At 43.6% G+C, this 26,752-nt stretch overlaps 2 protein-coding genes across 19 annotated transcripts in view; both read left to right on the plus strand.

Moving 5' to 3' along the window:
- Positions 1-4,715, plus strand: part of CCDC30 (coiled-coil domain containing 30) — a 167,648-nt gene extending 162,933 nt beyond the window's left edge. For 16 of the 17 annotated variants that reach the window (XM_074380644.1, XM_074380648.1, XM_074380645.1 and 13 more), the window contains one exon: positions 289-4,715. In XM_074380644.1, coding sequence (XP_074236745.1) covers positions 289-487 — 199 coding nt within the window. In that variant the 3' untranslated portion in view covers positions 488-4,715. The remainder of the gene's footprint in view (positions 1-288) is intronic. The other variant, XM_074380651.1, reaches the window with a different exon arrangement.
- An 868-nt stretch (positions 4,716-5,583) lies between these two features.
- Positions 5,584-24,861, plus strand: PPIH (peptidylprolyl isomerase H). Of its 2 annotated transcripts, none has more exons than XM_003936976.3 (10): positions 5,584-5,706; positions 6,033-6,097; positions 6,420-6,443; positions 6,714-6,758; positions 8,031-8,073; positions 12,336-12,428; positions 13,453-13,540; positions 14,011-14,051; positions 14,752-14,841; positions 24,689-24,861. In XM_003936976.3, exons 1-9 carry the CDS (start codon positions 5,641-5,643, stop codon positions 14,818-14,820), a joined length of 534 nt encoding a protein of 177 aa, XP_003937025.1. In that variant the 5' UTR covers positions 5,584-5,640; the 3' UTR covers positions 14,821-14,841; positions 24,689-24,861. The 2 variants fall into 2 exon arrangements, with proteins under 2 accessions (XP_003937025.1, XP_010345801.1); XM_010347499.2 differs by having other exon boundaries at positions 5,620-5,706; positions 6,004-6,097.
- The last annotated feature ends 1,891 nt before the right edge of the window (positions 24,862-26,752 follow it).

Here is a 26,752-nt window from a genome sequence, read left to right on the forward strand (position 1 = left end):
GTCCTGGATTTCTGGCTTGAAAAAGCATAGCATTCTGGGGTCATTTACTCTACATGAATTATCTGAATCTTCTTCCAGTTCCTCCCCTTCACCCCTACACCCCACAGAATTCTGACATAAGATAGGAAATAATCTATGAACATAGGTTTAAGGTAAATCTTATTTGGCTTTCTTTGCATAACAGTTGCAAAAAAATTGAAATTTTATCAATGGCCTGTATCCCTGTAACCCCAAACTGCTACCAAGAAACTCTATCTACATCATGTCCTCACACATGGTCTTTCTTAGTTTTTCAGGAAAAGGTTTGGTAGAGTCATTTGTAAGTCTTCAAGAGACTGAAGAGCTTAAGTCAAAAGAAGCAATGGCAAGTTCAAAGTCCCCTGAGAATCTTTTGTGTTCACAGAATTCTGAGGCTGGATACATAAATGTGGCTTCTCTGAAAGAGACACGAGGTATACAAGAACAAGACCAAAAGTCAGAGCTATAAAATCACTGTTGCCTAAATCTATACTGAACAAAATTGCTAACTTAGAGCCTGGACACAAAAGTGGACCATGACATTGGGAAGAGTTACCACAGATCCCAAATGGATGTCAACCGAGTGTCTTCAGAATTGCTGATAAATTCATTAAAGCCATTCTAAAAGTGGATTTTTCAAGTTCGTTTGATATCCTCAGATACCTTGTATTGATCAATATATTGACTTTAGTTCAATGATTTATTTAGGTTTCTTTTCAGCAGAGCACAGGTATGGTTAATTCAGCATTCTTTCCCATTATTATGGGTATATTTTCAATTTATTTTTTAAGAGTAAAAACAATACAGTCACATTAAAGCAAATACTAAAAAAAAAAACCCTCCTATAATACCACAATCTTAACACAACTATTTTTACTTTACAATTGTTCCCTTTTGGTCATAATTCAAATACATATATTCTAAATTGGTATTATAATATTGTATATTCATTTTCACAGTCTGATTCTTCATTTACCGTATATATCATGGAAACATTTTCAATAGCCCTATGATATTCAATCATGTTGATGTTCTATAATTTTTTTTATGGGAAAAGTTTTATTTTTACTTTACTTTATTTTTTTTTTTTTTGAGACGGAGTCTCTCGCTCTATCACCCAGGCTGGAGTGCAGTGGCGCAATCTTGCTTCACTGCAACCTCCTGCTTCCGGCTTCAAGCAATTCTCTGCCTCAGCCTCCAAGTAGCTGGGATTACAGGCACCCACCACCACGCCCAGCTAATTTTTGTATTTTTAGTAGAGATGGGGTTTCACCATCTTGGCCAGGCTGGTCTTGAACTCCTGACATCATGATCCACCCATCTTGGCCTCCCAAAGTGCTGGGATTACAGGTGTGAGCCACAGTGCCCTGCCCCAGGAAGTTTTAAACATTTAATGAAAAAGATTTAGAGCAATACATTATTTAAAAGTGGATAGGAGGCCAGGCATGGTGGCTCATGCCTGTAATCACAGCACTTTGGGAGGCCGAGGAGGGCAGATCACCTGAGGTTAGGAGTTTGAGACCAGCCTGGTCAGCATGGGGAAACTCCATTTTACCAAAAACACACAAAAAATTAAGCCAGGTGTGGTGGCACCTGCCTGTAGTTCCAGCTACTGGGGAGGCTAAGCCAGAGAATTGCTTGAACCCAAGAGGTGGAGGTTTCGGTGAGCCAAGATTGTGCTACTGCACTGCAACCTGGGTAACAGAGCAAGACTCCATCTCAAAATAGAATAATAATAATAATAAAAGTGGATAGGAAAATACCAAGAGCTTTTTATGGGGGAAGGGGTATGAGATTAGAGTTCACGTAACCCTCATTAAATAGAAACTACCCCTAAATATTTCCAGACAGAAGTACAAAGTAGGTGAACAGTCTCCAACTTATCTTTAGTGTAGTAGGACTGCTTCTTCAGAAAAGATCAGCAACATTCACATCCATTTCATCAGTCTGGGTGGAATAGTCCTGCCCAGTCTCTCTGAGGATGTGGGATGTTCTATAAATTAAACGTTCTCTTGTTTGGCATTTAAGTTGTTTTTGTTGTTGTTGTTGTTGTTTTGAGAGTCTTGTTCTGTCGCTAGGCTGGAGTGCAGTGGCACGATCTCGGCTCACTGCAACCTCCACCACCCAAGTTCAAGCAATTCCCCTGCCTCAGCCTCCCAAGTAGTTGGGACTACAGGCGTGCTCCACCACACCTGGCTAATCTTTTTTATTTTAGTAGAGATGGGGTTTCACCATATTGGCTAGTATGGTCTCAATCTGACCTCATGATCTGCCTGCCTCGGCCTCCCAAAGTGCTGGGATTATGGGTGTGAGCCATCACACCTGGCCAGCATTTAAGTTGTTTTTACTAATTTTTTTTTTTTTAATTTTGAGACAGGGTTTCACTCTGTCACCCAGGCTGGATTGCAGTGGCATGATTACTGCTTATGCAGCCTCAACCTCCCAGGCTTAAGTGATCCTCCCTCCTCAGCCTCTCCCAAGTACAGGCATATGCCACCATGCCTGGCTCATTTTTGTATTTTTTGTAAAGATATCTCACTCTGTTGCTCAAGCTGGTCTCAAATTCCTAGGCTCAAGTGATCCTCCCATCTCAGTCTCCTAAAGTGATAGGATTATAGACATGAGCCTCTACGCCAGGCCTGGTTTTACTTTTTTACTATTTAAGGTTATGCTCTGTTGAAGGTCTTTGTGCATGTACTTATTTTCTTTTGAATTATTCCAGAAAAGAAATCTGCAAAATTGGACTGAGTCAAAGGATATAAGTGTTAATATTGCTCTAGGACATCATTTCCTCTGCTTTAAAAAAGGGTTGTGCCTGGCCAGGTGCAGTGGCTCACGCCTGTAATCCCAGCAATTTGGGGAGCCAAGGCGGGCAGATCACTTGAGGTCAGGAGTTCAAGACAAGCCTGGCCAACATGACAAAACCCTGTCCCTACTAAAAATACAAAAATTAGCTGAGTGTAGTGTGCACACCTGTAATCCTCGCTACAAGGGAGACTGAGGTACAAGAATCACCTGAACCTGAACCTGGGAGGTGGAAGTTACAGTGAGCTGAGGCCACTCCACTGCACTCCAGCCTGGGCAACAAGTGAGACTCTGCCTCAAAAAATAAATAAATAAAAATAAACTAAATAAAAAATAGCCGGGCGCGGTGGCTCAAGCCTGTAATCCCAGCACTTTGGGAGGCCGAGGTGGGTGGATCACGAGGTCAAGAGATCGAGACCATCCTGGTCAACACGGTGAAACCCCGTCTCTACTAAAAATACAAAAAATTAGCTGGGCATGGTGGCGCGTGCCTGTAATCCCAGCTACTCAAGAGGCTGAGGCAGGAGAATTGTTTGAACCCAGGAGGCGGAGGTTGCAGTGAGCCGAGATCGCGCCATTGCACTCCAGCCTGGGTAACAAGAGCGAAACTCCATCTCAAAAAATAAAAATAAAAAATAAAAAAAATAAAAATAAAAATAAAAAAATAAAAAATAAAAAGGGTGGTGTCAACGTAGTGTTTTCATAGCCAAGTTACTCAACCTCCCTGAGGCTCAATTTCATGATTCATAAAATGGGAACAATAATAGTTATATATCCCATAGGGTTGTGAGGACCACATGAAATGAAGCATGTAAAGTATTTAGCACTTAGTAACTGCTTAATAAATGCTAGCTATCATCATTTCTTTTCACTAGCAATTTATCAACATACTATTTTTTTCACAACCTCATCAACATTGGATATTATCAATTTTAAACATTTATTCTAAAACAGTTGGTATAAAATTATACTGAAGGGTGACTGCTGCTGTTCCTTTTCCCCCTCCTCCCCTTCCTTCTTTTTCAGTTGAAGAAGGAGACCAACAGGAGAGGATCAGGAACCTGAAAATAAAAATGACCCTTTAAATTGAGATTCACTGGATTTTTTTTTATTTTTGTTTTGTGTCTTTTCTTTATATACACTGGATTTTTATGTGTAATCCTTGCTTCCTCAGATAACAGAGCTAGAAAAGATGATCAAAGGACATAGGAAATAATAACTTATATGAAATGCATGCTATTATATTGAATGAGCCTTGCCCAAGGTCCCTTTCACTGAATTCTTTGAATGTATTTATTGAATATCTACTACGTGCTATTCTGTAGGAGACATTGCAGCTACACTGTGAACAGGACCAGGAGTCTCTACTTTCATGGAGTTTATATGCTATTAGGAAGGAAGATATATGTGTGTGTGGCAGGAAATTAGGTGTAGACACATACCATACAAAGATAATGTGGAATGGGGGGGTAGCATGAAGAAAACAAACCAGTGATCTGAATGACCAAGGGCTACTTTAGATTAGGTCTAATGTTGCCTCTGAGAAGGTAACCTTTGGGCTGAGCCCTGAACTATAAAAACATTACTTCCCACCGGGCGCGGTGGCTCAAGCCTGTAATCCCAGCACTTTGGGAGGCCGAGGAGGGTGGATCACGAGGTCAAGAGATCGAGACCATCCTGGTCAACATGGTGAAACCCCGTCTCTACTAAAAATACAAAAAAATTAGCTGGGCATGGTGGCACGCGCCTGTAGTCCCAGCTACTCAGGAGGCTTGAGGCAGGAGAATTGCCTGAACCCAGGAGGCGGAGGTTGCAGTGAGCCGAGATCGCGCCATTGCACTCCAGCCTGGGTAACAAGAGCGAAACTTCGTCTCAAAAAAAAAAAAAAAAAAAAAAAAATTACTTCCCACAGGCATACCCCAACCAACCAACCCCCCCTCCCCACGGCCTCCTCCGCTAACCCACATTAAGATTTGGAAGGAATATTTCAGACAGAGGTAACAGCTATTACAAGGCCCTAAGGAGAGGAGGGATCTCAGTGACCTAGAGGAACAGACCGGCCAGAGCACAGTAACTAAGGGCAAGTGGCACAAGATGACGTCCGGTAGATGACAGCTAGATAAATGCACTGTAGGGCTTTGTATGCTAAGTAATTGAATTTTATTATAAATATAGGAAGCCAGGAGTGATTTATAAGCACAAGAGTTATTCTGAAAATAAAAAAAACTCTATTTGCCCTGTGGGAAATGAATTGGAAATGACAAAACTGGAAGCTTGTGGCAGAACTGAAACATAATCTATTGTACTGACTTCGAGGAAGGAGTAAGTATTTACCTAGCAAGCATTTGCGTGCCAACCTGTTCTAAACGGTGAGGACGAACAAACCAGAGTTCCTGCCTTCATGGTGTGCACACACTAGCGGCAGAAGACAGGCACAGCACGTGTGGCAGTGCAGAGGACTTGGCTGCAAGAGCCGATAAGGAGGACCCTGGGAACTGCCTAATCCAAACGCCCTAGCTAGAGCAAGATCAATTTGTATCGCCCTTAGCACAGCCACGTGAGTGGGGTGACCAGTGACCTTAACCAAAAAGATGTCAAGGTTTTCCTCCTCCTTACTCCAGCGTCCCCAGTATCAGGTGGAGTCTCTCAGCTCGACCCCAGCAGCCCCAGCACAAACCGCGCGGGGAGCCAGCTTCCGGGGGCGGGGCCTGGTCTTGTTCCGCGTCTACCGCGCCTGCTCCCCGGAGGAAACCCGCGGACTGGGCGTTACGTTCGCCGGAATCCCACGCTCCCGACTTCTGCTTCCGGGTCACAGCCATGGCGGTGGCAAATTCAAGCCCTGTTAATCCCGTGGTGTTCTTTGATGTCAGCATTGGCGGTCAGGTGAGATCCAGGAGGCTGCCCACACCTGCGCTGAAGGGAAACTGCTCCGGGATAGGCAGGCAGAACTCACCCAGAGAGAGCGGACTCGGGAAGCCAGAAAGTGAAATTGCACCCGAACCTACTGACCTGCCGGGAGTGGGGGGAAAGGAGGAGGATGAGTCTCCCCAATCCTAGCGCCCTGCTTCTGGAGGGATTGGGCGGAACGAAAGGTTAGACCAGGGAGGCAGAGGTGGGAGATAACGAGCGGCAGGGTGGTGGGTCAGCCCATCATGCCCTCTGCTCATGGTCTTTGACTAGGCCTTCTGACAGTCTCCCGCTGATTGCAGGAAGTTGGCCGCATGAAGATCGAGCTCTTTGCAGACGTTGTACCTAAGACGGCCGAGAACTTTAGGTAAGGACGTGCTCCAGCTCTGCTGGATTAGCTGAGGCAGAAGCCGAGCCCCAGTCAGCCCCCTGAATAGCCTGTCTACGTGTGTTCGTCCGCTCACTGCTCTTGAGATCTGATTCCTCCGCGCATTGCTCTGTCTGAATGGTTGCCGTTTTGATTGTTCCCGAGTCAATTTATGTTGTTACTCTGTATGTCTGCGTGTCTGAACGTCTGGCTGGCCGATTGGTGGACTTGCTGGCTCGAGTGTTTATTCTTTTCCGTCTTTAGAGGAGCTCACAACTGTGATGTCATAGTGATTGAATCGTTCACTTTTTGTCCCTTTCAGGCAGTTCTGCACCGGAGAATTCAGGTCAGTTTCAGACGTGTTTGACTTCTTTGCTTGCTCCAGAGGGGTGTCCTGGGCTGCAGTGAGGGTAACGGGGGAACCACCTGCTGGCCTTGAATGATTGCTGGTGACAGTGATAGAAGGTAATACCCCAAGGGTCTATCCCTAGTTGGTTTGCCTTCTTTATGTCTGTCAACCCTGTTTAGGAGAGTCCTTTTGGCTCCAGTGCATGGTAAACTGGAAGGGCCTTGTGCTATCTGCTGTCACTCTAATTCTCTTTCTTTTTGGTTATAGAAAAGATGGGGTTCCAATAGGATACAAAGGAAGCACCTTCCACAGGTAAGGCTTTTGGCAAGGCATCCTGGAATCTTTCAGAAATACTTCATGTGGGATTAGGCACTAATAAAATAAAATTTAAAAAGGAAGATAAAATCAGAGGGTAATTCTTACATTTCTTGAGAAGAAATGTTTTTGTGTGCTCAATAACGGAAGATTTATTAAATGTTCTAACTCTACTTATACTCCTCCACTTATTTTTATGTCTTTAAAACAGAAACTACTTATCTTTACAATATCCTGTCTTTTTCATGCACCTGTTTGTGCAAATGCAGATTAAACAAAAATACAGTTGTAATCCTAAAGTGCAAATAATATGTCCTGCTGGTTGATATTTATAATTCCTAAAATGATCATGTGTGATTGTCCAAGGATAATCATATTTCCTGGGGAGTGGAGTATGGCAACACAGTCTCATTTCAATATAGAATCTTTCTCATGGTCTCACTGTGGTTAGTAACAATGTTAGCATGTAATTATATCACAGCTTTAGAGCTGTGGGTCACTAATGCCCAGTAAGACTCCTGTGAAGTGGGAGGTGTTATCTGTATTCTACAGAGGAGGCAACAGAGGATAAGAAAGGTTAAGGACCCTCCCTACGAGTAATAGCTAACAGTTGTTAAGCCCTGACATGTGTAGCAGTCCCTCTCACATAAATTCTCTGTAGTTCTTTCCCCAAAATTTACATGAAGCCTTTGATCTGCCAGGCAAGTAATGTGGTCATTCTTCCTGCAGGCTTTCAGCCCCTTCTTGTTATGTTCAGGTACCAGATCATGCACTTGATCAATTCTAACATGCCCTAGTTTATAACTAAAATCCTTTTTTATGGTTAATTATCCTTTCAGCTTAATCATTCTAGGAAAAGAAAAATCTTTTTTTTTTTTTTTTTGAGACAGAGTCCCACTCTGTCACCCAGGCGGGAGTGCAGTGGCATGATCTTGGCTTACTGTAGCCTCTGCCTCCTGGGTTCAAGCAATTCTCCTGCCTCAGCCTCCTGAGTAGCCGAGGCTACAGGCATGCACCAACATGCCTGGCTAATTTTTGTATTTTTAGTAGAGAAGGGGTTTCGCCATGTTGGCCAGGCTGGTCTTGAACTCCTGGCCTCATGTGATCTGCCCGCCTTGGCCTCCCAAATTGCTAGGATTACAGGCATGAGCCTCTGTAAGCCAAAGTGATAGTGGTTTTTTAAATCAATGTTAATCTAATATAATAATGACAAAGTCTATGTGTTTCTAAACCATAAAATCTCTCAGTAGTCTTTGCTCTCTGTTTCAGGGTCATAAAGGATTTCATGATTCAGGGTGGAGATTTTGTTAATGTAAGTATTATTCCTTTCTAATCAAAGACCTACAGTTTTAGTTTTTGTTGTTATTGTTACAGTTGCTGTTTTTACTATAGTGACCCAGTCTTAAGGCCTGAGGACAATAGCCAAGTTTGATGAGAATGGTGATGGGGAACCTTCCTGAAAGTGGCTGGGTACCACCGACTCTAGGTAACAGACTTTAGCACTTTGATTGGGACATTAACTTCTATGGTCCAAATCTCAGCCTTTTTGAGCCAGAAATTGGACTTTTTAAGAATAGCTACAGATGATCTATGATAGGCCTCCACTAATTAGTCATATGAAACTTAGTTGGAAATCAGCTGTGGTTTGTTTATGTTTTTTCTGAGTGGAGGTAAGCCTCTTTTTAGTGGGCTAAATGCTTGTCTCATTTTCTCTTTTACTTCTGGTATCACAGTACCTGGAAAACTAAGGTTTCCATAAGTTGATTCATGGCAAGGAATCAGAGCAAGAGAGGGAGATAGTTCTGGAGGAATTTTGCTCTATTCACTGGGAGAGCCCAGTGAAATAGTTCTTTCTTGCTAACCATGACTTTCTTGTAAGTAGACTGTGTCCTCCATATGAAGCCTCCCTCCCCACCCCAACCTTGGAGGGTGCAGAATAAACTACATTTTTTCTTTCTTAAACCTGCTTTTGTCCTTACTTACCCACTTCTGTGCATGGGCTTTCTTTACTCTTATTAATATCATTTGGTTAGTTGCGTTACTATTTTCTTGGATCTGGGAGGCATTTATTATCTTTTATGTCTTTGTTTAGTTTGGCTCTCATGAGTTTTTAAGATCTTTCCTTTGTAATATAGGGTTGCAGAGTGGCAGGTTTTAGGCTGAATTATGCTTTTACATATGTGTTGTTTCATCTGCATCGTGGTGTATAACTGAAATGACACAAAAAAATCCTAGAGTTTCGTTTTCGCTGTAAAAAATGGAAAGTGGAGGTACACTGGGCCTGCATTTCTTACAGTGGCACTGACAGTGACAACCGGTTGGAATCAAGGAACCGGTCCCTTTGGACATGGCATACATACCATTGCCATTTCACCACAGACTCCATACCTGTTTTTCTTATTTATGTTGCCTACCTCTGTAGGCATTTGTTTGCAACCTCTGGAAACAAATAATGGTAGTGGGGTTTGTTAGCTGGTAAGAAGGGCAGAGGAGCTATCCTCTGCCTTCTTTCCATTTTTTTCCCCCTTGATTCCCCTGTTGCCTTACAGGGAGAGGATAGCTTCTTACTAGACTTTGCCCCAGGCACAGCTGATCACTTGTTGATAACTCTAGAGTTAGACAATAGTTGCTCAGTCTGAAAGCCCTAGTTAAAAGCAATTGCTGACAGGACTTACATCTGTAATCCCAGTACCTTGGGATGCTGGGAGGATTGCTTGATCCCAGGAGTTTGAGAACAGCCTGGCAACATAATAAGACCTTGTCTTTATAAAAATAAAAACAACTTACTTTTTATTTTTTTATTTTTTGTGGTGTGCACCTGTGGTCCCAGCTACATGGGAGGCTGAGGTAGGAGGATCCCTTGAGCCCAGGCAGTCATTTCAAGGCTGCAGTGAGCCATGTTCATGCCACTGCACTCTAGCCTGGGCGACAGAGTGAGACATTGTCTAAAGGGGGACAAAAAAAGTTTGCCTAGAACCTTCCTTGGGGAAGGCAAACTGGAATGAGCAAGAACCAGAAAAATCAGAATTTGACACCTTCCAAAGTTGGACCAAGCATATTTGTTTTATTCATTTATTTTTGGTTTTTTTTTTTTTTTTTTGAGACGGAGTTTTGCTCTTGTTACCCAGGCTGGAGTGCAATGGCGCGATCTCCGGCTCACCGCAACCTCCGTCTCCTGGGTTCAAGCAATTCTCCTGCCTCAGCCTCCTGAGTAGCTGGGACTACAGGCACGCGCCACCATACCCAGCTAATTTTTTGTATTTTTAGTAGAGACGGGGTTTCACCATGTTGACCGGGATGGTCTCGATCTCTTGACCTCGTGATCCACCCGCCTCGGCCTCCCAAAGTGCTGGGATTACAGGCTTGAGCCACCGCGCCCGGCCTATTTTTGGTTTTAATTATACTTGTTGTTTTGGTCGCAAAAGAAAAGTGCAAAGAAGAAAATAAATCACCAAGTGAATTATCCTCAATCTCACCTTACAAAGAATATGCTATTGGCATTTTGGTTTACAGCTGTCAGTCTTACCTTAGTATGTATATGTGTGTTTATATAATTTTTAATCAGACTTAAAATCATCTGTATGTTTTACTTTTTTTGTAATTCATAATTGTCCATACTTTCCCTTGTCATTGTCCTCTAAAACATGCTTTCTAATAGCCACCTAATATTTCATTATGAATAGACAAGTTATTTAATCAATTCACTGTAGTTGAAGATAAGTTGCTTTCTATTGTTTGCTCCAAATTATTGATTTTATAATTTTCCCTATTTCTGGAGAGCTGTAGATAGTGTGATTATGGAGAATGGCGTGGTAACTGATGTGTCCCTTGGGTTCACTGGGAAGTTGGTGATGAACTTATTTTCTTTCTTCCTTCTGTATTAATATGTATGTGGAGTTAGTTAATGATATAATAGCTTATTTGATTATTTATTTAGTGCTGCATTGTTTGCAAAGTGCTTTTTACAGATACTATCTAATCGAATCTTCATGATAACTGTAAAGAGTACCTAAGTTCATCCTCACTTGATAGATGAGGAAATTGAGGCTCATTTCCTCAATTAGAAGTGACTTTCCCAGCTCGTAAGTGATAGATCTCGAACTCAAATGCAGGTCTTTCTTTTTTAAAAAATTTCTTTCTTTTCCTTTTTTTTTTTTTTTTTTTTGAGACAGAGTCTTGCTCTGTTTCCTAGGCTGGAGTGCAGTAGCGTGATCTCAGCTCATTGCAACCTCTACCTCCTGGGTGGGTTCAAGCTATTCTCATGCCTCAGCCTCCCAAGTAACTGGGATTATGGGCAACCGCCACCACACGGGGCTAATTTTTGTATTTTTAGTAGAGACAGGGTTTTACCATGTTGGCCAGGCTGGTCTTGAACTCCTGACTTCAGGTGAGCCACTGTGCCAGGCCAGGTCTTTCTACTATACACACTTGATTTTATTTGATAATATTTAGCCAAATAAAGGTTTGAATTTGGACAGTTTCTCTTTTTTCTCTGACTTATATTAATCCCCTTTGGTAGTCCTTGTCCCACAGAGGGACCCTTGATTCTACACTCGGTCAGTGTTTTCCCTTTCGCCCATGTGCTGTTTCTGTTTACTAACTGGCTAGGAGAGGTTGATCTTTTTGGCACTCCTCAATATTGCTTTTAAACCTCAGGGATTCTATTTAAGGTAATGCAAATATGGCCTTGGTCAAATTGTTTTATTACCCAGACTTCAGTTTACTCACATGAAAAATGGGGAAGATGATAATGCTTATTCCTCAAGGTTGCTGGAAAAGCAAAGAGATAATGCAGATAAAGCTAGTTTAAGCAGAAATTGAGAGTTTATAATAAAGGGAGTGTTTCATGGAACTAATAGAAGAAATAGAACCAGGAACTTGAACCACAGAGAACCAAGACAGTTCTTTATCTCTGTTTCTCTAGTGCTTGCCACACATCTGTGTTGTGTTCTTTTTCTGTTCTCTAGCCCACCTTGCAGATGATAGTTGCATCCAGCTTTCAGGTTTACATGCTACAAATTTAGCCTCAGAGAGCATCTATCCCACTTCCAGATTCCCAGAGAAGGAACTCTAGTTGGCCCAGTGTGAATTAGGCATCCTTCCCTGGATCAGTCAACTTTGACTAGGAGGGTGGTATCATGTTATATAAACAGACTGCCAAGAGCTCACTCACCCTCTTAGATAGTCTGGGGGAATGGGGTGGTAGTCACTTAAGTAGGTACTTTTATGTGACTGCAGGCATGAGAGTCTTTGGGAATGGCAAGGATTGAGTTTGTGATTACCTTGTTGCTGTTCCCTACTTTGTCTATGTCTTAACTGATCTTTCTAGAGGACCAGCTGTGACCTGTTGCATCCAATCTGTACATGCTCTAGCGGACTTTGTGGGCTGTAGGTACCTTGTATAAGACTTGCTTTGATTGCAGGGTGGGGTCAAATAGGCGCAGCTTCCAAGATGACCAACAAGATTAAGAGTAGACTTTAAAGACGCCAGGCGTTAGGTGCGACAGTGTTCTTCCTCTGGTTTCCAGGGACCCAGTACTCCAAGTCACGAATACTTCCCTTCTCTCTGCTCAGGGAGATGGTACTGGAGTCGCCAGTATTTACCGGGGGCCATTTGCAGATGAAAATTTTAAACTTAGACACTCAGCTCCAGGCCTGCTTTCCATGGTAAGTGAGGTCCAATCAAGGGTTTGGGTTATAGCCAGCTGGTTTGTGGGCCCCTCTTGAGGCCCAGTGCTGTCTCTTGGGATGGAAGCAAGTGCTTTCCTTCTCTTGCTTGGCCCAGGAGTCACCTCAGCCACCTCCTTTCTCAGTTTGGTTTGATTGAGAAAACCAGTAGGTAAGCTGGAATGGTGGCTCACACCTAGAAGCCCAGCACTTTGGGAGGCTGAGGTGGGTTGGTAACCTGAGGTCAGGAGTTTGAGACCAGCCTGACCAACATGGTGAAACCTTGTCTCTACTAAAAATACAAAAAATTAGCCAAGTGTGGTGACGGGTGCCTGTAATCCCAGCTACTCGGGAGGCTGAGGCAGGAGAATCACTTGAACCCAGGAGGCGGAGGTTACAGTGAGCTGAGATGACGCCACTGCACTCCAGCATGGGTGACAAGGGTAAAACTCCATCTTAAAAAGAAGAAAAAAGAAAAGAAAACCAGTAGGTAAGGCCCACTAGCAGGCTAGCAGGCTGGGGAACTAAAATCTGAACCAGGATTTGTGGCTGGGCATTCAGCCCTACTGCTCAGAATGCAACCACTTGTGCTTTGAAGACACACATATTCATACCCAGGTGTGTGGCTCACACCTGTAATACCACCACTTTGGGAGGTCAAGGCAAGAGGATTGCTTGAGGTAAGGAGTTTGAAGCCAGTCTGGGCAACATAGTGAAACTTTAATCTCCACTAAAAAAAAAAATTAGCTACATGTGATGACACACACCTGTAGTCCCAGCTAGTAGGGAGGCTAAGGTGGGAGGATTGCTTGAGCCCAGGAGTTTGAGGCTGCAGTGAGCCATGTCCTGTTCCTCTCTGTATCCTTGGATCCTAGCTTAGGCCCTGACTCATAGATAGGTGCTAAGTTAGATTTGCTGAAAAAACAGCGTAGAGAAATCAGGGCTACAGGCTCTTTGGGGAATCTTGCCCTTCAGCTAACATGGCCAGGGAAACTTAACTGCAGGTATATTTGGTTTCTATCAGGCAAACAGTGGTCCCAGTACAAATGGCTGTCAGTTCTTTATCACCTGCTCTAAGTGCGATTGGTTGGATGGGAAGCATGTGGTGTTTGGTAAGTCCTACTCCTGTCCCATGGTCCTGGCCCCATTCACCTTGGATGGGAACTCCAGTTCTCAACTCTTACCAAGAATGCTCAACTCGTGTAACTGCTTAGGTGGTAATAGAGACAACAGAAATGGTGGGGAGGTGGGGAACATGTATGGCTAGAGAACTAGACGTAATGACGAAAGGGCCTTTGATGCAGTAGGGAACCACTTAGGGGGAAAACCCAGTTGCTAGCACCAAAGAAATGCCACAGAGGCAGCATGAAACGGCAAGACTTTGGAGTCACGCAGATGTAAGTTTGAGCGCTAACTCTCTACTTATTACCTATGACCTTGAGCAAGTCATTTCACCTCTACCACATCTCAACTTTCTCAAGTTAGTAAAAGAGTCTAATAAGATCATAGCTAAGAATGGGCTCTGGAAGCTGGAAAATGCTATGTAAACAAGAGTAAAGTCCAGTTCACACTCTTCCTACAGGAAAAATCATTGATGGACTTCTCGTGATGAGAAAGATTGAGGTAAGGACTGCTTTGATTTTTCTCTTTCTCTGCCATTCTGGTCTGGTACTGTCTGACTAGTGTCCAGGAGCTAGAGAAGGGGGAATGAGCTCCAGTTTGTCTTCATTGTCTCAGGAAAAGGGAGGAGAGACCGCATAAGTTAGCCTGTCCGGCCAACACTGAGGTTTGACCTCTGATGACCCTGTTGCCTATTTGATAAAATTCTACTCCTTGGCATTGCATTCAAAGTCCCTGTCTGCCTCTGACCCCTTCTCTTGCCACTGCCTCTTCCTTGTTCCAGTCACATCAGGCTACTAGCTTTTCTCTAAATCTGCCATACATATCCCTGCTGTTTGCCCTTTCCTGTCCCTGAGCCTTTGCTCACACTCTTTCCTCCCGCTGGAATCCCACCCTTCTAGGCACAGTTCAAACACCCCTCTTTTGTGAATCCTTCCCTGACCTCTTTAAGCAGCAATTTAGCTGCCCGTCTACCCCTTATCCAACTCTTTCTTATAACTTTTTGTTATATTATCATAGACGTGATATTTTCTAAGTGTTTTGCATCTTCTCTTTGATTATATGCTTTACCTGTCTGCCAGGACATGGATTGCCTCTGAGTGCTGAGTCCTTAGCACAGGGGCTGGCAGGCATCAGTAAAAGTTTGGTAAGGGAACGAGCAAGTGCCTGAGTGGATGAATATCCATTGTGCTTTTTTTCCTAGAATGTTCCCACAGGCCCCAACAATAAGCCCAAGCTACCTGTGGTGATCTCACAGTGTGGGGAGATGTAGTCCAGACCAAGACTGATTCAGGTAAGTGAGTCTTTCTCCTATTAGGTTAGGAGTCAGACTCCAGAGAAGGCAGCGTGGTCTAGTGGAAAGAAATTTCGTCTTGAAGACATGAGATTGAGCCCAGTTCCTCTGTGTGTGTCCTTGGAGTAATCACTTTTCTTCTCAGAACATTTTTCTTCATCTGTCAAATGGAAATACTCTAATACCTGTCTCTCAGAGTCGTTGCAAAAATCAAAAGAGAAAGGGTTGTAGGACCACTTTACTTTTCTGCCACTTTGTAATCTACAGAGTATCAATCTGAAACCCACTCAGGCTGTTTCTAACAGCACTCTTAGACTACAGTTCCATTCAGTAGTCCCCCCTAGAAACCTGGCTCCAGACCTGAGTAACTCTCTGCTGGGACCAACCTGTACAGCCCGGAGACACACCTGTCATGCCTCTCATCAGAACTGATACTGCAATTCCAGGCCTTGACTTCATATTTGCCAGCCTTGTAGGTGAATGCTTCACAGCGTCCAGCCTGTGTGGACTCATTTCTTACCCATATTTGCTACTGCCTGCTCTGCCCTGGGCAGCATGCTAGCTGCAGAGAGGGGGACAAAGAATTGAAAGATGTCTCCTTTTAGGAGCTCATGGGAAATAAGACATTCTCAGAGGTGATCACTAGTAATATGAGTGACGTTGCCAAGTGTGAGAAGAGCACAAGGGAGAAATCCATCCCTTCCAACTAGGTGAGGGGTAATGTTTTGTTGTTGTTTTTTCTCTTTTTTTAATTTTCAAACTTGCAAAAAAGTTAGAAGAATAATACCTTGAACACCCACATATCTTCACTTAAATTCACCAGTGATTAACATTCTTGTTTTATTGTTTTGCCTTGATATTTGCTTTTTTCTTTCCCTTCTTGCCTCCTCACCCATTTCCATTGCCTCTCCTCCTCTCTCCTGCTCCTCTTCCCTCTCTCCAGGCTTTCCTTTCTTTGTTCTTTTCTTCCCACCTTCTTTCCTTTATCCTTTCTTCTTTCCCATTTGAAAGTTGCAGACTTCTTGACACTTTATCTGTGAGTATTTCAGCAAGGAACTCCTAAAAATAAGAACATCCTACCTACGTAACCACATTATATATAGTACATTTTCAAACTTCCCCAATTGTCCCAAAAGTAACTTTTGTAGCTTAAAAAAAAAGGTAATCCATTCAAGGGTCCCATATTTCATTTCGTTTACGCAAGTAACATAATACACTCTCATTGTGAAAACTTTCACACCAAACAGATAAAGTGAAAGCCCCTCTTGATAACACCCCACCTCCAACTCCACTCCCCATTCCAGAGGTCACTTCTTTTTTTTTTTTTTTTTTTAACCCTGCAGAAAAACAGAGGTCACTTCTTTATCAGTCTGATGTATGTCCATCAGGGCCTTTGCCTTGCCCATCTAATTTTGGGAGGTTTTCTGTTTCCCAAATGAAATCATACTATGTTTTTCATTTTCTAAAAAGTTATGTCTTGAAAACTTTTCCTTCATAGTATGTAACACCACCTTGTATTAAAACTACCTTGTATTAAAAAATGAAAATAGCCTGTCATGGTGGTTCACTCCTGTAATCCCAGCACTTTGGGAGACCAAGGAAGGCAGATAGCTTGAGCTCAGGAGTTGAAGACCATCCTGGGCAACCTGGCAAAACCTCGTCTTTCAAAAAAAAAAACTTAGCCAAGTGTGGTGGTGCAAGTCTGTAGTCCCAGCTACTCAGGAGTCTGAGGTGAGAGGATTACTTGAGCCCTGGAGTTTAAGGCTGCAGTGAGTTATGATTGGGCCACTATACTCCAGCCTGGGTGACAGGGTGAGACCCCATTTTAAAAAAAAAGAAAAATCAAAACTTCAATGCAGGCTGAGAATCCCTAATCCGAAATCCCAAATGCTTCAAAATCTGAAACTGTTTGAGCACTAACATCAGAAGTGGGAAATTCCACACCAGACCTCATGTGATGGGTCATTGTCAAAAATTTCTTTCATGCACAAAAGTATTAAAAATATTATATAAGATCACCTTATACAATAGCTATAAGTAGCTAGGACCACAGGTGCACGCCACCACGCCCGGCTAATTTTTATATTTTTTGGTAGAGATGGGGTTTCACCATATTGGCCAGGCTGGCCAACCTTGATCTGCCCACCTTGGCCCCTCAAAGTGCTGGGATTATAGGCATGAGCTACTGTGCCCAGCTGAATATTAGTTCTTAATTTTTTTTTTTTTTTTTTTTTTTGAGATGGAGTTTCACTCTTGTTACCCAGGCTGGAGTGCAATGGCGTGATCTCGGCTCACTGCAACCTCCGCCTCCTGGGTTCAGGCAATTCTCCTGCCTCAACCTCCTGAGTAGCTGGGATTACAGGCACGCGCCACCATGCCCAGCTAATGTTTTTGTATTTTTAGTAGAGACGGGGTTTCACCATGTTGACCAGGATGGTCTCGATCTCTTGACCTCGTGATCCACCCGCCTCGGCCTCCCAAAGTGCTGGGATTACAGGCTTGAGCCACCGCACCCGGCAGTTCTTAATTTTATATGTTGTGATTTTTTTCTTTTTTTTTTTTTTTTTTTTTTTTTTTTTTTTTTTTTTTTTGAGACGGAGTTTCGCTCTTTTTACCCAGGCTGGAGTGCAATGGCGCGATCTCGGCTCACTGCAACCTCCGCCTCCTGGGTTCAGGCAATTCTCCTGCCTCAGCCTCCTGAGTAGCTGGGATTATAGGCACGCACCACCATGCCCAGCTAATTTTTTTTGTATTTTTAGTAGAGACGGGGTTTCACCATGTTGACCAGGTTGGTCTCGATCTCTCGACCTCGTGATCCACCCGCCTCGGCCTCCCAAAGTGCTGGGATTACAGGCTTGAGCCACCGCGCCCGGCCGATTTTTTTCTTTAGAATATATTTTAAGAAAAAAATTATTATTGTGTTGCGTAAGTTTGGTGATTTTTTAAAAATATATATATGATATTCTTTGTTAAAGAGAAGTTCTAAATTTTGATGGGGTCAAAATTATCAGTCTTTTCTTGCTTTTCTGTTTTGTCTCATTTAAGAAGGTCTTTACTACCTCAGATAACAAGGTTTTCCGTATTTTTTCTAGTATTTCTTTTTATATGGTGGAACTAAAATCATTTTTCTAGTATTTTTATAGTTTGTATATTTACAAAATAATCTGTAATTAATTTTTTGTATTAATTATTTGTATATTTACAAAATAATCTGTAATTAATAGTGTTAAGACTTTTTCTTGTCTTTTTTACAAATGGATATCCAGTCAGATACCTGACCATTTTAATGACGCTACACACATTTGTGACCAACTCTGTGTTCAGAATATCTGGCACTTACAGGCATTTGGTAAAAATTTATTACATGAGTTAAGTAGAGAGGGAGAATGTCAGGCATTTTAGGCAGGGAACTGGTGTGAGCAAATGCTGAGGCTGGAATGTACAAGTGTGTGCTGGGAGCTGCATGGGGACCTCTCTTGTTCAGCCTGTTGATCCTTTCTCAGGCCCACTTGACACCTTTCTGCCAGTACTGGGGTACCGCTTGGGCTCAGCCTGCTCTCCTTCTTCAATGACTGCTGGCCATTCTGTCCCTCTCTTACTCATTTCTTTGCTGTGACCAAAGTTAAGTTCATGGGTCCTTTCTTTCCAAAGATTGACCACTAATCACTACAGTGGACAGAAGATAACAAAAAGAATAAAATTTAGATATTGTTTATGTTGGGGCCTCTTTTCTGTATCTTTTTGAGTCTTTTACGTAAAGTTACTGGAAGTCCTTGTTGGGGTTTTATTTCTGAAGATGGGGATCACCAACTGTTAGCAAAAGTTATATGAACTTTTGCCTCCAAGAAAGCCATTTGTCTCAGCCTGCAACCCAAGCAGAACACATTCCTCAGGTGGCCGTTGTACATTCCAGAGGCCGTCTAGACCAGGACTGCCCATGGACTGTGATGATGGAAAGATTCCAGATCTGGGAGGTCTAGTATGGTAGCTACCAGCGCCATGTGACAAGAAAACACTTGAAATGTGGCTGGTTCATCTGAGGGATTAAACTGTTAAATTTTAATTTATTATTTATTTTTATTTTTTTATTGATAGAACTAAGCTGTAGTTTATTACATTTAAATTAGGCCAGATATGGTGACTCACACCTGTAATCCCAGCAGTTTGGGAGGCTGAGGCGGGTGGATCTCTTGAGGTTAGGAGTTTGAGACCAGCCTTGCCAACATGGTAAAACCCCCTTGCTACTAAAAATACAAAAATAAGCCAGGCGTGGTGGCACATGCCTGTAGTCCTAGCTACTCTGGAGGCTAAGGCACAAGAATCTCTTGAACCCGGGAGGCAGAAACCTCTGCCTAGATTGTGAGCTGAGATCGTGCCACTGCACTCTAGCCTGGGTGACAGAGTGAGACCTTGTCTCAAAAATAAATAAGTAAATTTAAAAAATAATAAACATAAAGAGCCAGTTGTGGCTAGTGCTACTGTACTGGACAGCAAGCTCTAAACTTAGCAACTCAGTCTACTTGCCCTGGCTTGCTCAGAACTGAATCTCGTAGCTAATACTAGGGACACTATAATTAAAGCAGTTATCTTTCATCAAATTCTTCCTGTGCCCACATAATGAGCTAAAAATTTTACTTGAATTATCACGTTTCACTTTACCAAAAAGTCCCTCTCATAGGTTTTAAAGTGTTAGGAAATCTGGGTGGCAGTCTAATGCAAAGGGGTTGGTTCCACAGATGGGTGCCCTGTTTTGGGTTTCTGAATAATGTGATTTGGGAAACATTAATGAAAAGAGGAGATGAATTTCCCAGGGAACAGGGGTCTGGAGGGAAGGAAGGTGGTATTTTTAAGTCCTGTTGGGTAGTATTTCTTTTTTATTTTATTTTATTTTATTTTATTTTGTTTTTGGTAGTATTTCTTATACTTTAATGTGCATTTGGATCTCCAGGAAATTTGTTACAAAATGGTGGTTGTGATTTGGTGGGTTTGGGTAGGGGGTAAGATTTTGCATTTCTAATCAGCTCTCAGATGATGCTGATGCAGACTTTGAGAGGCAAGGCAATGGGGAGTATGAGTCGATCTTTTAATTGAGAACTTGCCATATTCCAAAGAAAAAGACCAAGAGGAAATAATCTCTTGGTGGCACTAGCCCAGCAGGAATCAAGTATCACCTAGTCCTGCACTGGAGGCCTTGTGCCCAGGCACTGGGCATCTGTGGTGAAACAGCGAGGAAAGAGATAGAAGATGTCACTTGGTCAGTTCTACCTCCCTATGGAGCACTTCTTTCCAGAACCTTTGTGTTTTGCCTTCCTAGGTTCTGACTTTGGTTTTAGTGAAAATGAAGTTTTCTGTACAACTTTTTTTTTTTTTTTTTTTTTTTTTTTGAGACCAGTCTCACTCTGACATCCAGGCTGGATTGCAGTGGCACAGTCACAGCTTCCTCAGTGAATCCTCCCGCCTCAGCCTCCTTAGTAGCTGGGATTATAGGTGTGCCCCACCACACCCACCTAACTTTTTAAAGGTGGGCTCTCTGCTGGGCGAGGTGGCTCACACCTTTAATCCCAGCACTTTGGGAGGCTGAGGCGGGCAGATCACAAGGTCAGGAGATCAAGACCAGCCTGGCCAACATGGTGAAACCCCGTCTCTACTAAAAAATACAAAAATTACCTGGGCGTGGTGGCATGCTTCTGTAGTCCCAGCGACTTGGGAGTCTGAGGCAAGAGAATTGCTTCAACCTGGGAGGCAGAGGTTGCAGTGAACCGAGATCGTGCCACTGCACTCCAGCCTGGCAACAGAACGAGACTCCGTCTCAAAAAATAATAATAATAATAAATTTAAAAATTAAAGAAAAAAGGCGGGTTTTTGCCACGTTGTCCAGACTGGTCTCAAACTCCTGGCCTCAAGCCATCTTCCTACCTCGGCCTCCCAAAGTGTTGGAATTACAGGGATGAACCATTGTGCCCAGCTCTGTGAGAACTTTCTATGATAAATTTGATTACATATAGCATAAAGAACCTCTACCCTCAGGATTCTCCTGCTGTAGCCTGAATGTGTTCTTTTCTACTTACATATACATGGGAGACGGTGGCACCTCTGAGTTCTGGCAACTCTGCTAGTCTGATATGCTGCCCCACTCCCTGTGATCCCCAAACCTGGTACCAATATCAAGTGGTAGAGAGCTTTCCTTAATTCATTGTTGCCAAAATTCTCCAACAGATAATATTCATTTGGGGGCACTAGTTAAACCTTCGAATTCCCAGATCCCTCCCCTGGAGTGTTTGATGGAGTGGCTTTGAGGTGAGACCCAGGTTGTTATGTTTGTAACAAGTATCTCAGGTGCTTCTTTTTTTTTTTTTTTTTTGAGACGGAGTTTCGCTCTTGTTACCCAGGCTGGAGTGCAATGGCACGATCTCGGCTCACCGCAACCTCCGCCTCCTGGGCTCAGGCAATTCTCCTGCCTCAGCCTCCTGAGTAGCTGGGATTACAGGCACGTGCCACCATGCCCAGCTAATTTTTTGTATTTTTAATAGAGACGGGGTTTCACCATGTTGACCAGGATGGTCTCGATCTCTCGACCTCGTGATCCACCCGCCTCGGCCTCCCAAAGTGCTGGGATTACAGGCTTGAGCCACCGCGCCCGGCCTTCAGGTGCTTCTTAATAGAGAAATGTGGAAAACACTACTTTCGTTAGTGCCGGGATGACTTTTATTTTCATATTTGGATCTTAGAAAAAAATATATAATTAGCACAATACATAATTTTAGTTATTACAGCTTACAGTGAGGCAATGTTGAAGTTCAAATAGCGATTAGCTTAAAAAAGAAATTGTACCTGTGGATGACAGATATTGTAACAGTTGTGAAAGTACTGTTTGAATGACTGAGGTTTAGGAAACACTGTCTTTCCTTCTGGAATTACCTGCAGATGTGAGACATTCCCATAGGGGAAGATTAGGAAGGATGTGTTGGTGGCAGTTGGGCTGGTCCTCTATTCATTCCACAACCAAGCCCTGATGAATTAAGATAGATCCCACACTGCATATGAGGCTACAGATTTGAAAAGCCCAGTTCCTTCCTTCAAGGAACTCAGTCTCTTGGGAGAACTGACAATTACATTACAATAAGGCACTGTATTGGAGGTTTTAGAACAAGGTAAGGAAAGCAGAAATGTCCTGATCTTCCTGGAGTGGTTGGGAAGACTACAGAAGAGATGATGCTTCAGTTTAGTACAAGAAAGAATATAAATTGTCAGTGGCTAAAACTGACAATTCCAGGGGAGGGCATTCCAGGCAGAGGGAACGGCCTATGCAAAGTCACAAAAGGCAGGAAACAGTAGGAAGTATAGAGGAAGCTGCAAATAATTCAGTTTGACTGAAGCAGGAAGATATGAAAAGCAAATGGCAAGAATGTTGGAGAGAGGCCAGGGCCAGTACTAAGCTTAACAGTTCATATGTTATCCTGAGGCCAGGGGCTGACTTTCAGACATGAAGTATTTTTTCCCCTCTGGGGAAGGAGTCCATTATGCTCCTGAGATTCTCAAAAGGGGCACTGACCCTCCAAAAAAGAATCAGGCCAGTAGGAGCCACTGAAGGATTTTCAGCAAAAGATGGTAGTTGAATTTTCATGTTCTGAAGATGATTCTGGCAGCATTGTGGAGGACGGGCTGGAAGCCAGGGAGGAGTCCACCGCAGTAGTAGTCCAGGCAAGAGAAAAGAGGTTTTACGTGAATATATGTGTCTGGGGAGCACTGGAGATTTGGCAACAAATATTTACGTGCCTGCTGGGCATGTGACACTGTTTGTTCCCGGTCCTGAAACTCAGAAGCTCTGCCAGCTGAAAAGGCCAGGGAGGAGAGAATATTTGGCTCCAGTCCAGTCCAGTCCAAAGGCAGAGCTGCTTGCATTGCAGCCACGTCTTACACACATAGAGGTTCCGTTCTCTTCAATGGAATACTATACAGCCTTAACAAAAAGAAAGAGATCTGGATGTATTGGCAAGATTTCTCAAGTTAATTAAGTGACAATCAAGGTGTAGTAATTTATGCAAGCGTGGTACTGTTTATTTTGAATAACTTTCAGGAATCTCTGCAGTGATATATAGCAGACTGTTGATAATACTTCTTCAGAATAGAGAGAGCAGAAAGACTTTTCAGTTGCCTTATTTATGCTTGAATTTTCTACATTGAACATGTATCTTGTAACAGAAATACATCCTGTTTATATGTAGTTTTTTTTGTTTTTGTTTTTGTTTTTTTGAGATAGAGTTTCGCTGTTGTTACCCAGGCTGGAGTGCAATGGCCCGATCTCGGCTCACCACAACCTCCGCCTCCTGGGTTTAAGCAGTTCTCCTGCCTCAGCCTCCCGGTTAGCTGGGATTACAGGCACACGCCACCATGCCCAGCTAATTTTTGTATTTTTAGTAGAGACGGGGTTTCACCGTGTTGACCAGGATGGTCTTGATCTCTTGACCTCGTGATCCACCTGCCTCGGCCTCCCAAAGTGCTGGGATTACAGGCGTGAGCCACTGCGCCCGGCCTATATGTAGTTTTAACTAATCCTAAATCCTCCCAGCACCTCCCAGGAGCCTGCCCACAGCCTGCCACTCTCCTCTTCCAGGTCTAACCTAGTCAGTGGCTCCCACCTGTGTGCTCCCTTGGTTCATCTCTCCATTGGGGCATTGAACACACTGTATCACAAATGTGTTGGTCTGTTTTTCCCTGGACTGAAAACTTCTTGAAGCAAGGACCATGCTGACTAACGTAGTGCTTGGCCTGACAGAGCTTAGGTCCTGGCACACCATTGCAACTTACAAAGTACATTTATACATTTTCATACATTTCTTGGGGGCCCACGGTTAAACTTCAGTCTGTGCCTGCAGTACAATGCCCGTACTCATTGTCCACTGAAGGAAGGGGTGGCTGTGTTTGAGGAATGGCAGGAGGAGGGGGACAATAGTATCTGAGTGTACTCACCCTGTTCTCTTAGTATAGCTTGCTCGACTTCAAGGCCATAAACCAAGAGTGTGGACTGCCCTTTCTCTCTACCCTGGAACCAAAACCTGCAAGGAAGAAGGATTGCTCTTTGTTCTGGACATCCACAGAGAGTTATCAGAGTCTGACAGAAAGGACGAAGGCTTTGGAGCCAAGTAGACCAGGAAGCCCCACCACTGTCTAATTCTGTGACTTTAGTCAAGCCAGATGACTTAAACCCCTTGGCACCCTACTTCACTCCTTTGCATAATTAGATAATATATTATGCACGGAGTTGTGAAGGGCAAATAAATGAGACAGTATGCTTGACGGTAAATGTTACTTTATTTCTTCTTGGTTCTTTTGTAATATACTGCTCAACTTTGCTCTGGGGAGCCAAAGGTCTGACCTATGGTGAGAATCAAACCTGTTCGACCCTTTTGGGAAAAGAAGATTAGGAGTGTAGAGAATAGCTGGGAGTGGCCAGGTGTGGTGGCCCATCCCTGTAATCCCAGCACTTTGGGAAGCTGAGGTGGGTGAATCACAAGGTCAGGAGTTTGAGACCAGCCTGGCCAATATGGTGAAACTCCATCTCTACTAAAAATACAAAAATTGGCTGGGGGTGGTGGTGGGCACCTGTAGTCCCAGCTACTCAGAAGGCTGAGGCAGGAAAGTTGCTTGAACCCGGGAGTTGGAGGTTGCAGTGAGCCAAGATCACACTACTGCACTCCAGCCTGGGCGACAGAGCCGGACTCCCTCTCAAAAAAAAAAAAAAAAAGAATAGCTAGGAGCATTGTCTCTTATGGGATGTCCCCTTCCAGTTCCTCTGAGGTGCTTACCTTCCCATCCCACACTGACCTCCCTGTCTCTGCCATTGTAGGCCTTCCCTTTCCTTGGTGGTGGTCTTGAGTAAGATATCTGGACTGGCTCTCGTGTTTGCTTCCCTGCCTGCTGCTGCCCCATTTGATCAAGAGACCCTGGAAGTATCAGAGATTCAGAATCCAAGATTGTCTTTAAGTTTTCATCTGTAAATAAAGTTTTTTTGTATGTGTATGTTTTTTGGTTTTTTGTTTTGTTTGTGTGTTATTTTTAAATGGTTGTAATAGCCCTGTCTCCTCACACCTCAGCTTTAGCTAGGAGGACTGGCACTCCTCAGAGGCGGCATGGACCAGAGCCCTTTTGTTGTGTATCGTTGATGGCTCTGACTTGCAAGCAGTTGTAGTAAACCTAACTCTCTTGGGTTAAAGCTGATGGGCAAAGAAGCCAAAGCCCCAGGACTTTACAGTACTACTTGTTCCAAGGATGTTCCCAGTAGGTTCAATTTGGTTAATTCTGGATGGAGCCCACGGGGAAAGGGTCACTAACTTGACCTATCTACCTACCTCAGAACATCCTTGAAAGAGTCAAATAAGAGAGTGGATATGAAGTTGATTTGTAATAAACAGTAACATGCCTTAGAAAATGTTCATTTGGGGACTGGGTACAGTGGTTCACACCTGTAAATCCCAGCACTTTGGGAGGCGGGAATGGGCGGATCACTTAAGGCCAGGAGTTTAAGACCTGCCTGGCCAAGATGGTGAAATCCCATCTCTACTAAAAATACAAAAATTAGCTGGGCATGGGGCATGTGCCTGTAATCCCAGCTACTCTGGTGGCTTGAGGCACAAGAATCGCTTGAACCTGGGCGAGGCGAGGTTGCAGTGAGCTGAAATTGTGCCACTGCACTCCAGCCTGGGTGACAGAGTGAGACCCCATCTTTCTTGAAGAGGCTAAGAAGAAAGTTCCCTGATGTTTCTTTCATGAGGGACTTTCTGGGTGCTCTTTCTTACTTGCTTTCTCCTGTCTTGTGGATGTGGATGCCTCATAACTACCAGCAGTAGGATACTACAGGAGCAAAGGTAGCAAACAGCTGAATTCTATGACAATAGAACTTGGTTAAAAGTGTTGTTTCAGTGTATCAGATTGCGAAGGAGATGTTGATAAGGGCCCTACAGGAGAGACATTTGCAACTCTCTAGCCAAGTAAACATACTTCAGAGGACATTGTAGAGAAAGGACTGTCATCTAGCAGAGGAGAGATTTTTAAGTAACTAGGATGGGATTGTAAAGAGATGGGAAGGAGGGTGAACAGCTGTGATCTGGAGCTGACAGTCTTGTGATGGGCTGTTCAGTTGAATTCCCTTACACCTGGCACCTACATTCTATGCCAGTCTCTGTCCTTAGGCCCTGAAGCTAAGATGTGGCCCATACTTGTGAAAGGCAACAGGACAGTTTCAGTGCAAGGTGGTATTAGAATGTGAGCCCTTACAATACATTTGGTCTGTTTTGTTTGCTTTTTAATATAACTGCTGTTGTCCCCAACTCCTGGAAGAGGTGAGCTTCTGGTATGTAATAGACACTGAATAAATATTTGTTGCATGAATGATAGTGGTATGAGAGGAAGAGGGAAAAAAAGGCTTCTCAGAAGAGGTGATGCTTGAGGTAAGTATTGACAGGCTGGATTCGCCAGATCAACATGGTGGCGAGGACTTTCTAGAAAGAGGGAATTAAGTTCTTAAGCCATAGTCTGTTGGGGGTACAAGGTAAAAGTTCCTTTGCAGAGAAGATACTTGAGATGAATCCCTTGCCCATCACATCACTTAAAGGTAGGCACCGGAATTGTCTGCACGGTAGCCACCACGGACAGCTGGGTGGTGTGAGCTCCCAGGATGGCAGGGGGACTGGCAGAGCTCTGGAGTGGCACTCTCCTGCTTTAGAACAGGAGATGAAACTTGTCATGAACTGTTGGTGCTGCTTGTAGAGAGGTGGCTACAAGAAAATTATTATCATTATTTTTTGAGACACAGTTTCACTGTGTCACGCAGGCTGGAGTGCAGTGGCACAATCTCAGCTCACTGCAACCTCTGCCTCCCAGGTTCAAGTGACTCTCCCGCCTCAGCCTCCCA

This window comes from Saimiri boliviensis, chromosome 11 (assembly GCF_048565385.1).
Source record: "Saimiri boliviensis isolate mSaiBol1 chromosome 11, mSaiBol1.pri, whole genome shotgun sequence".
In the NCBI taxonomy this organism is placed as follows: Eukaryota; Metazoa; Chordata; class Mammalia; order Primates; family Cebidae; genus Saimiri; species Saimiri boliviensis.

Bases quoted from the DNA above. Each gene is read 5' to 3' on its own strand.
- PPIH (XM_003936976.3), top strand. From the start codon at position 5,641: ATGGCGGTGGCAAATTCAAGCCCTGTTAATCCCGTGGTGTTCTTTGAT. The intron at 5,707-6,032 runs GTGAGATCCAGG...CGCTGATTGCAG, and splicing joins ATGTCAGCATTGGCGGTCAG to GAAGTTGGCCGCATGAAGAT. The intron at 13,541-14,010 runs GTAAGTCCTACT...CTCTTCCTACAG, and splicing joins TGGGAAGCATGTGGTGTTTG to GAAAAATCATTGATGGACTT.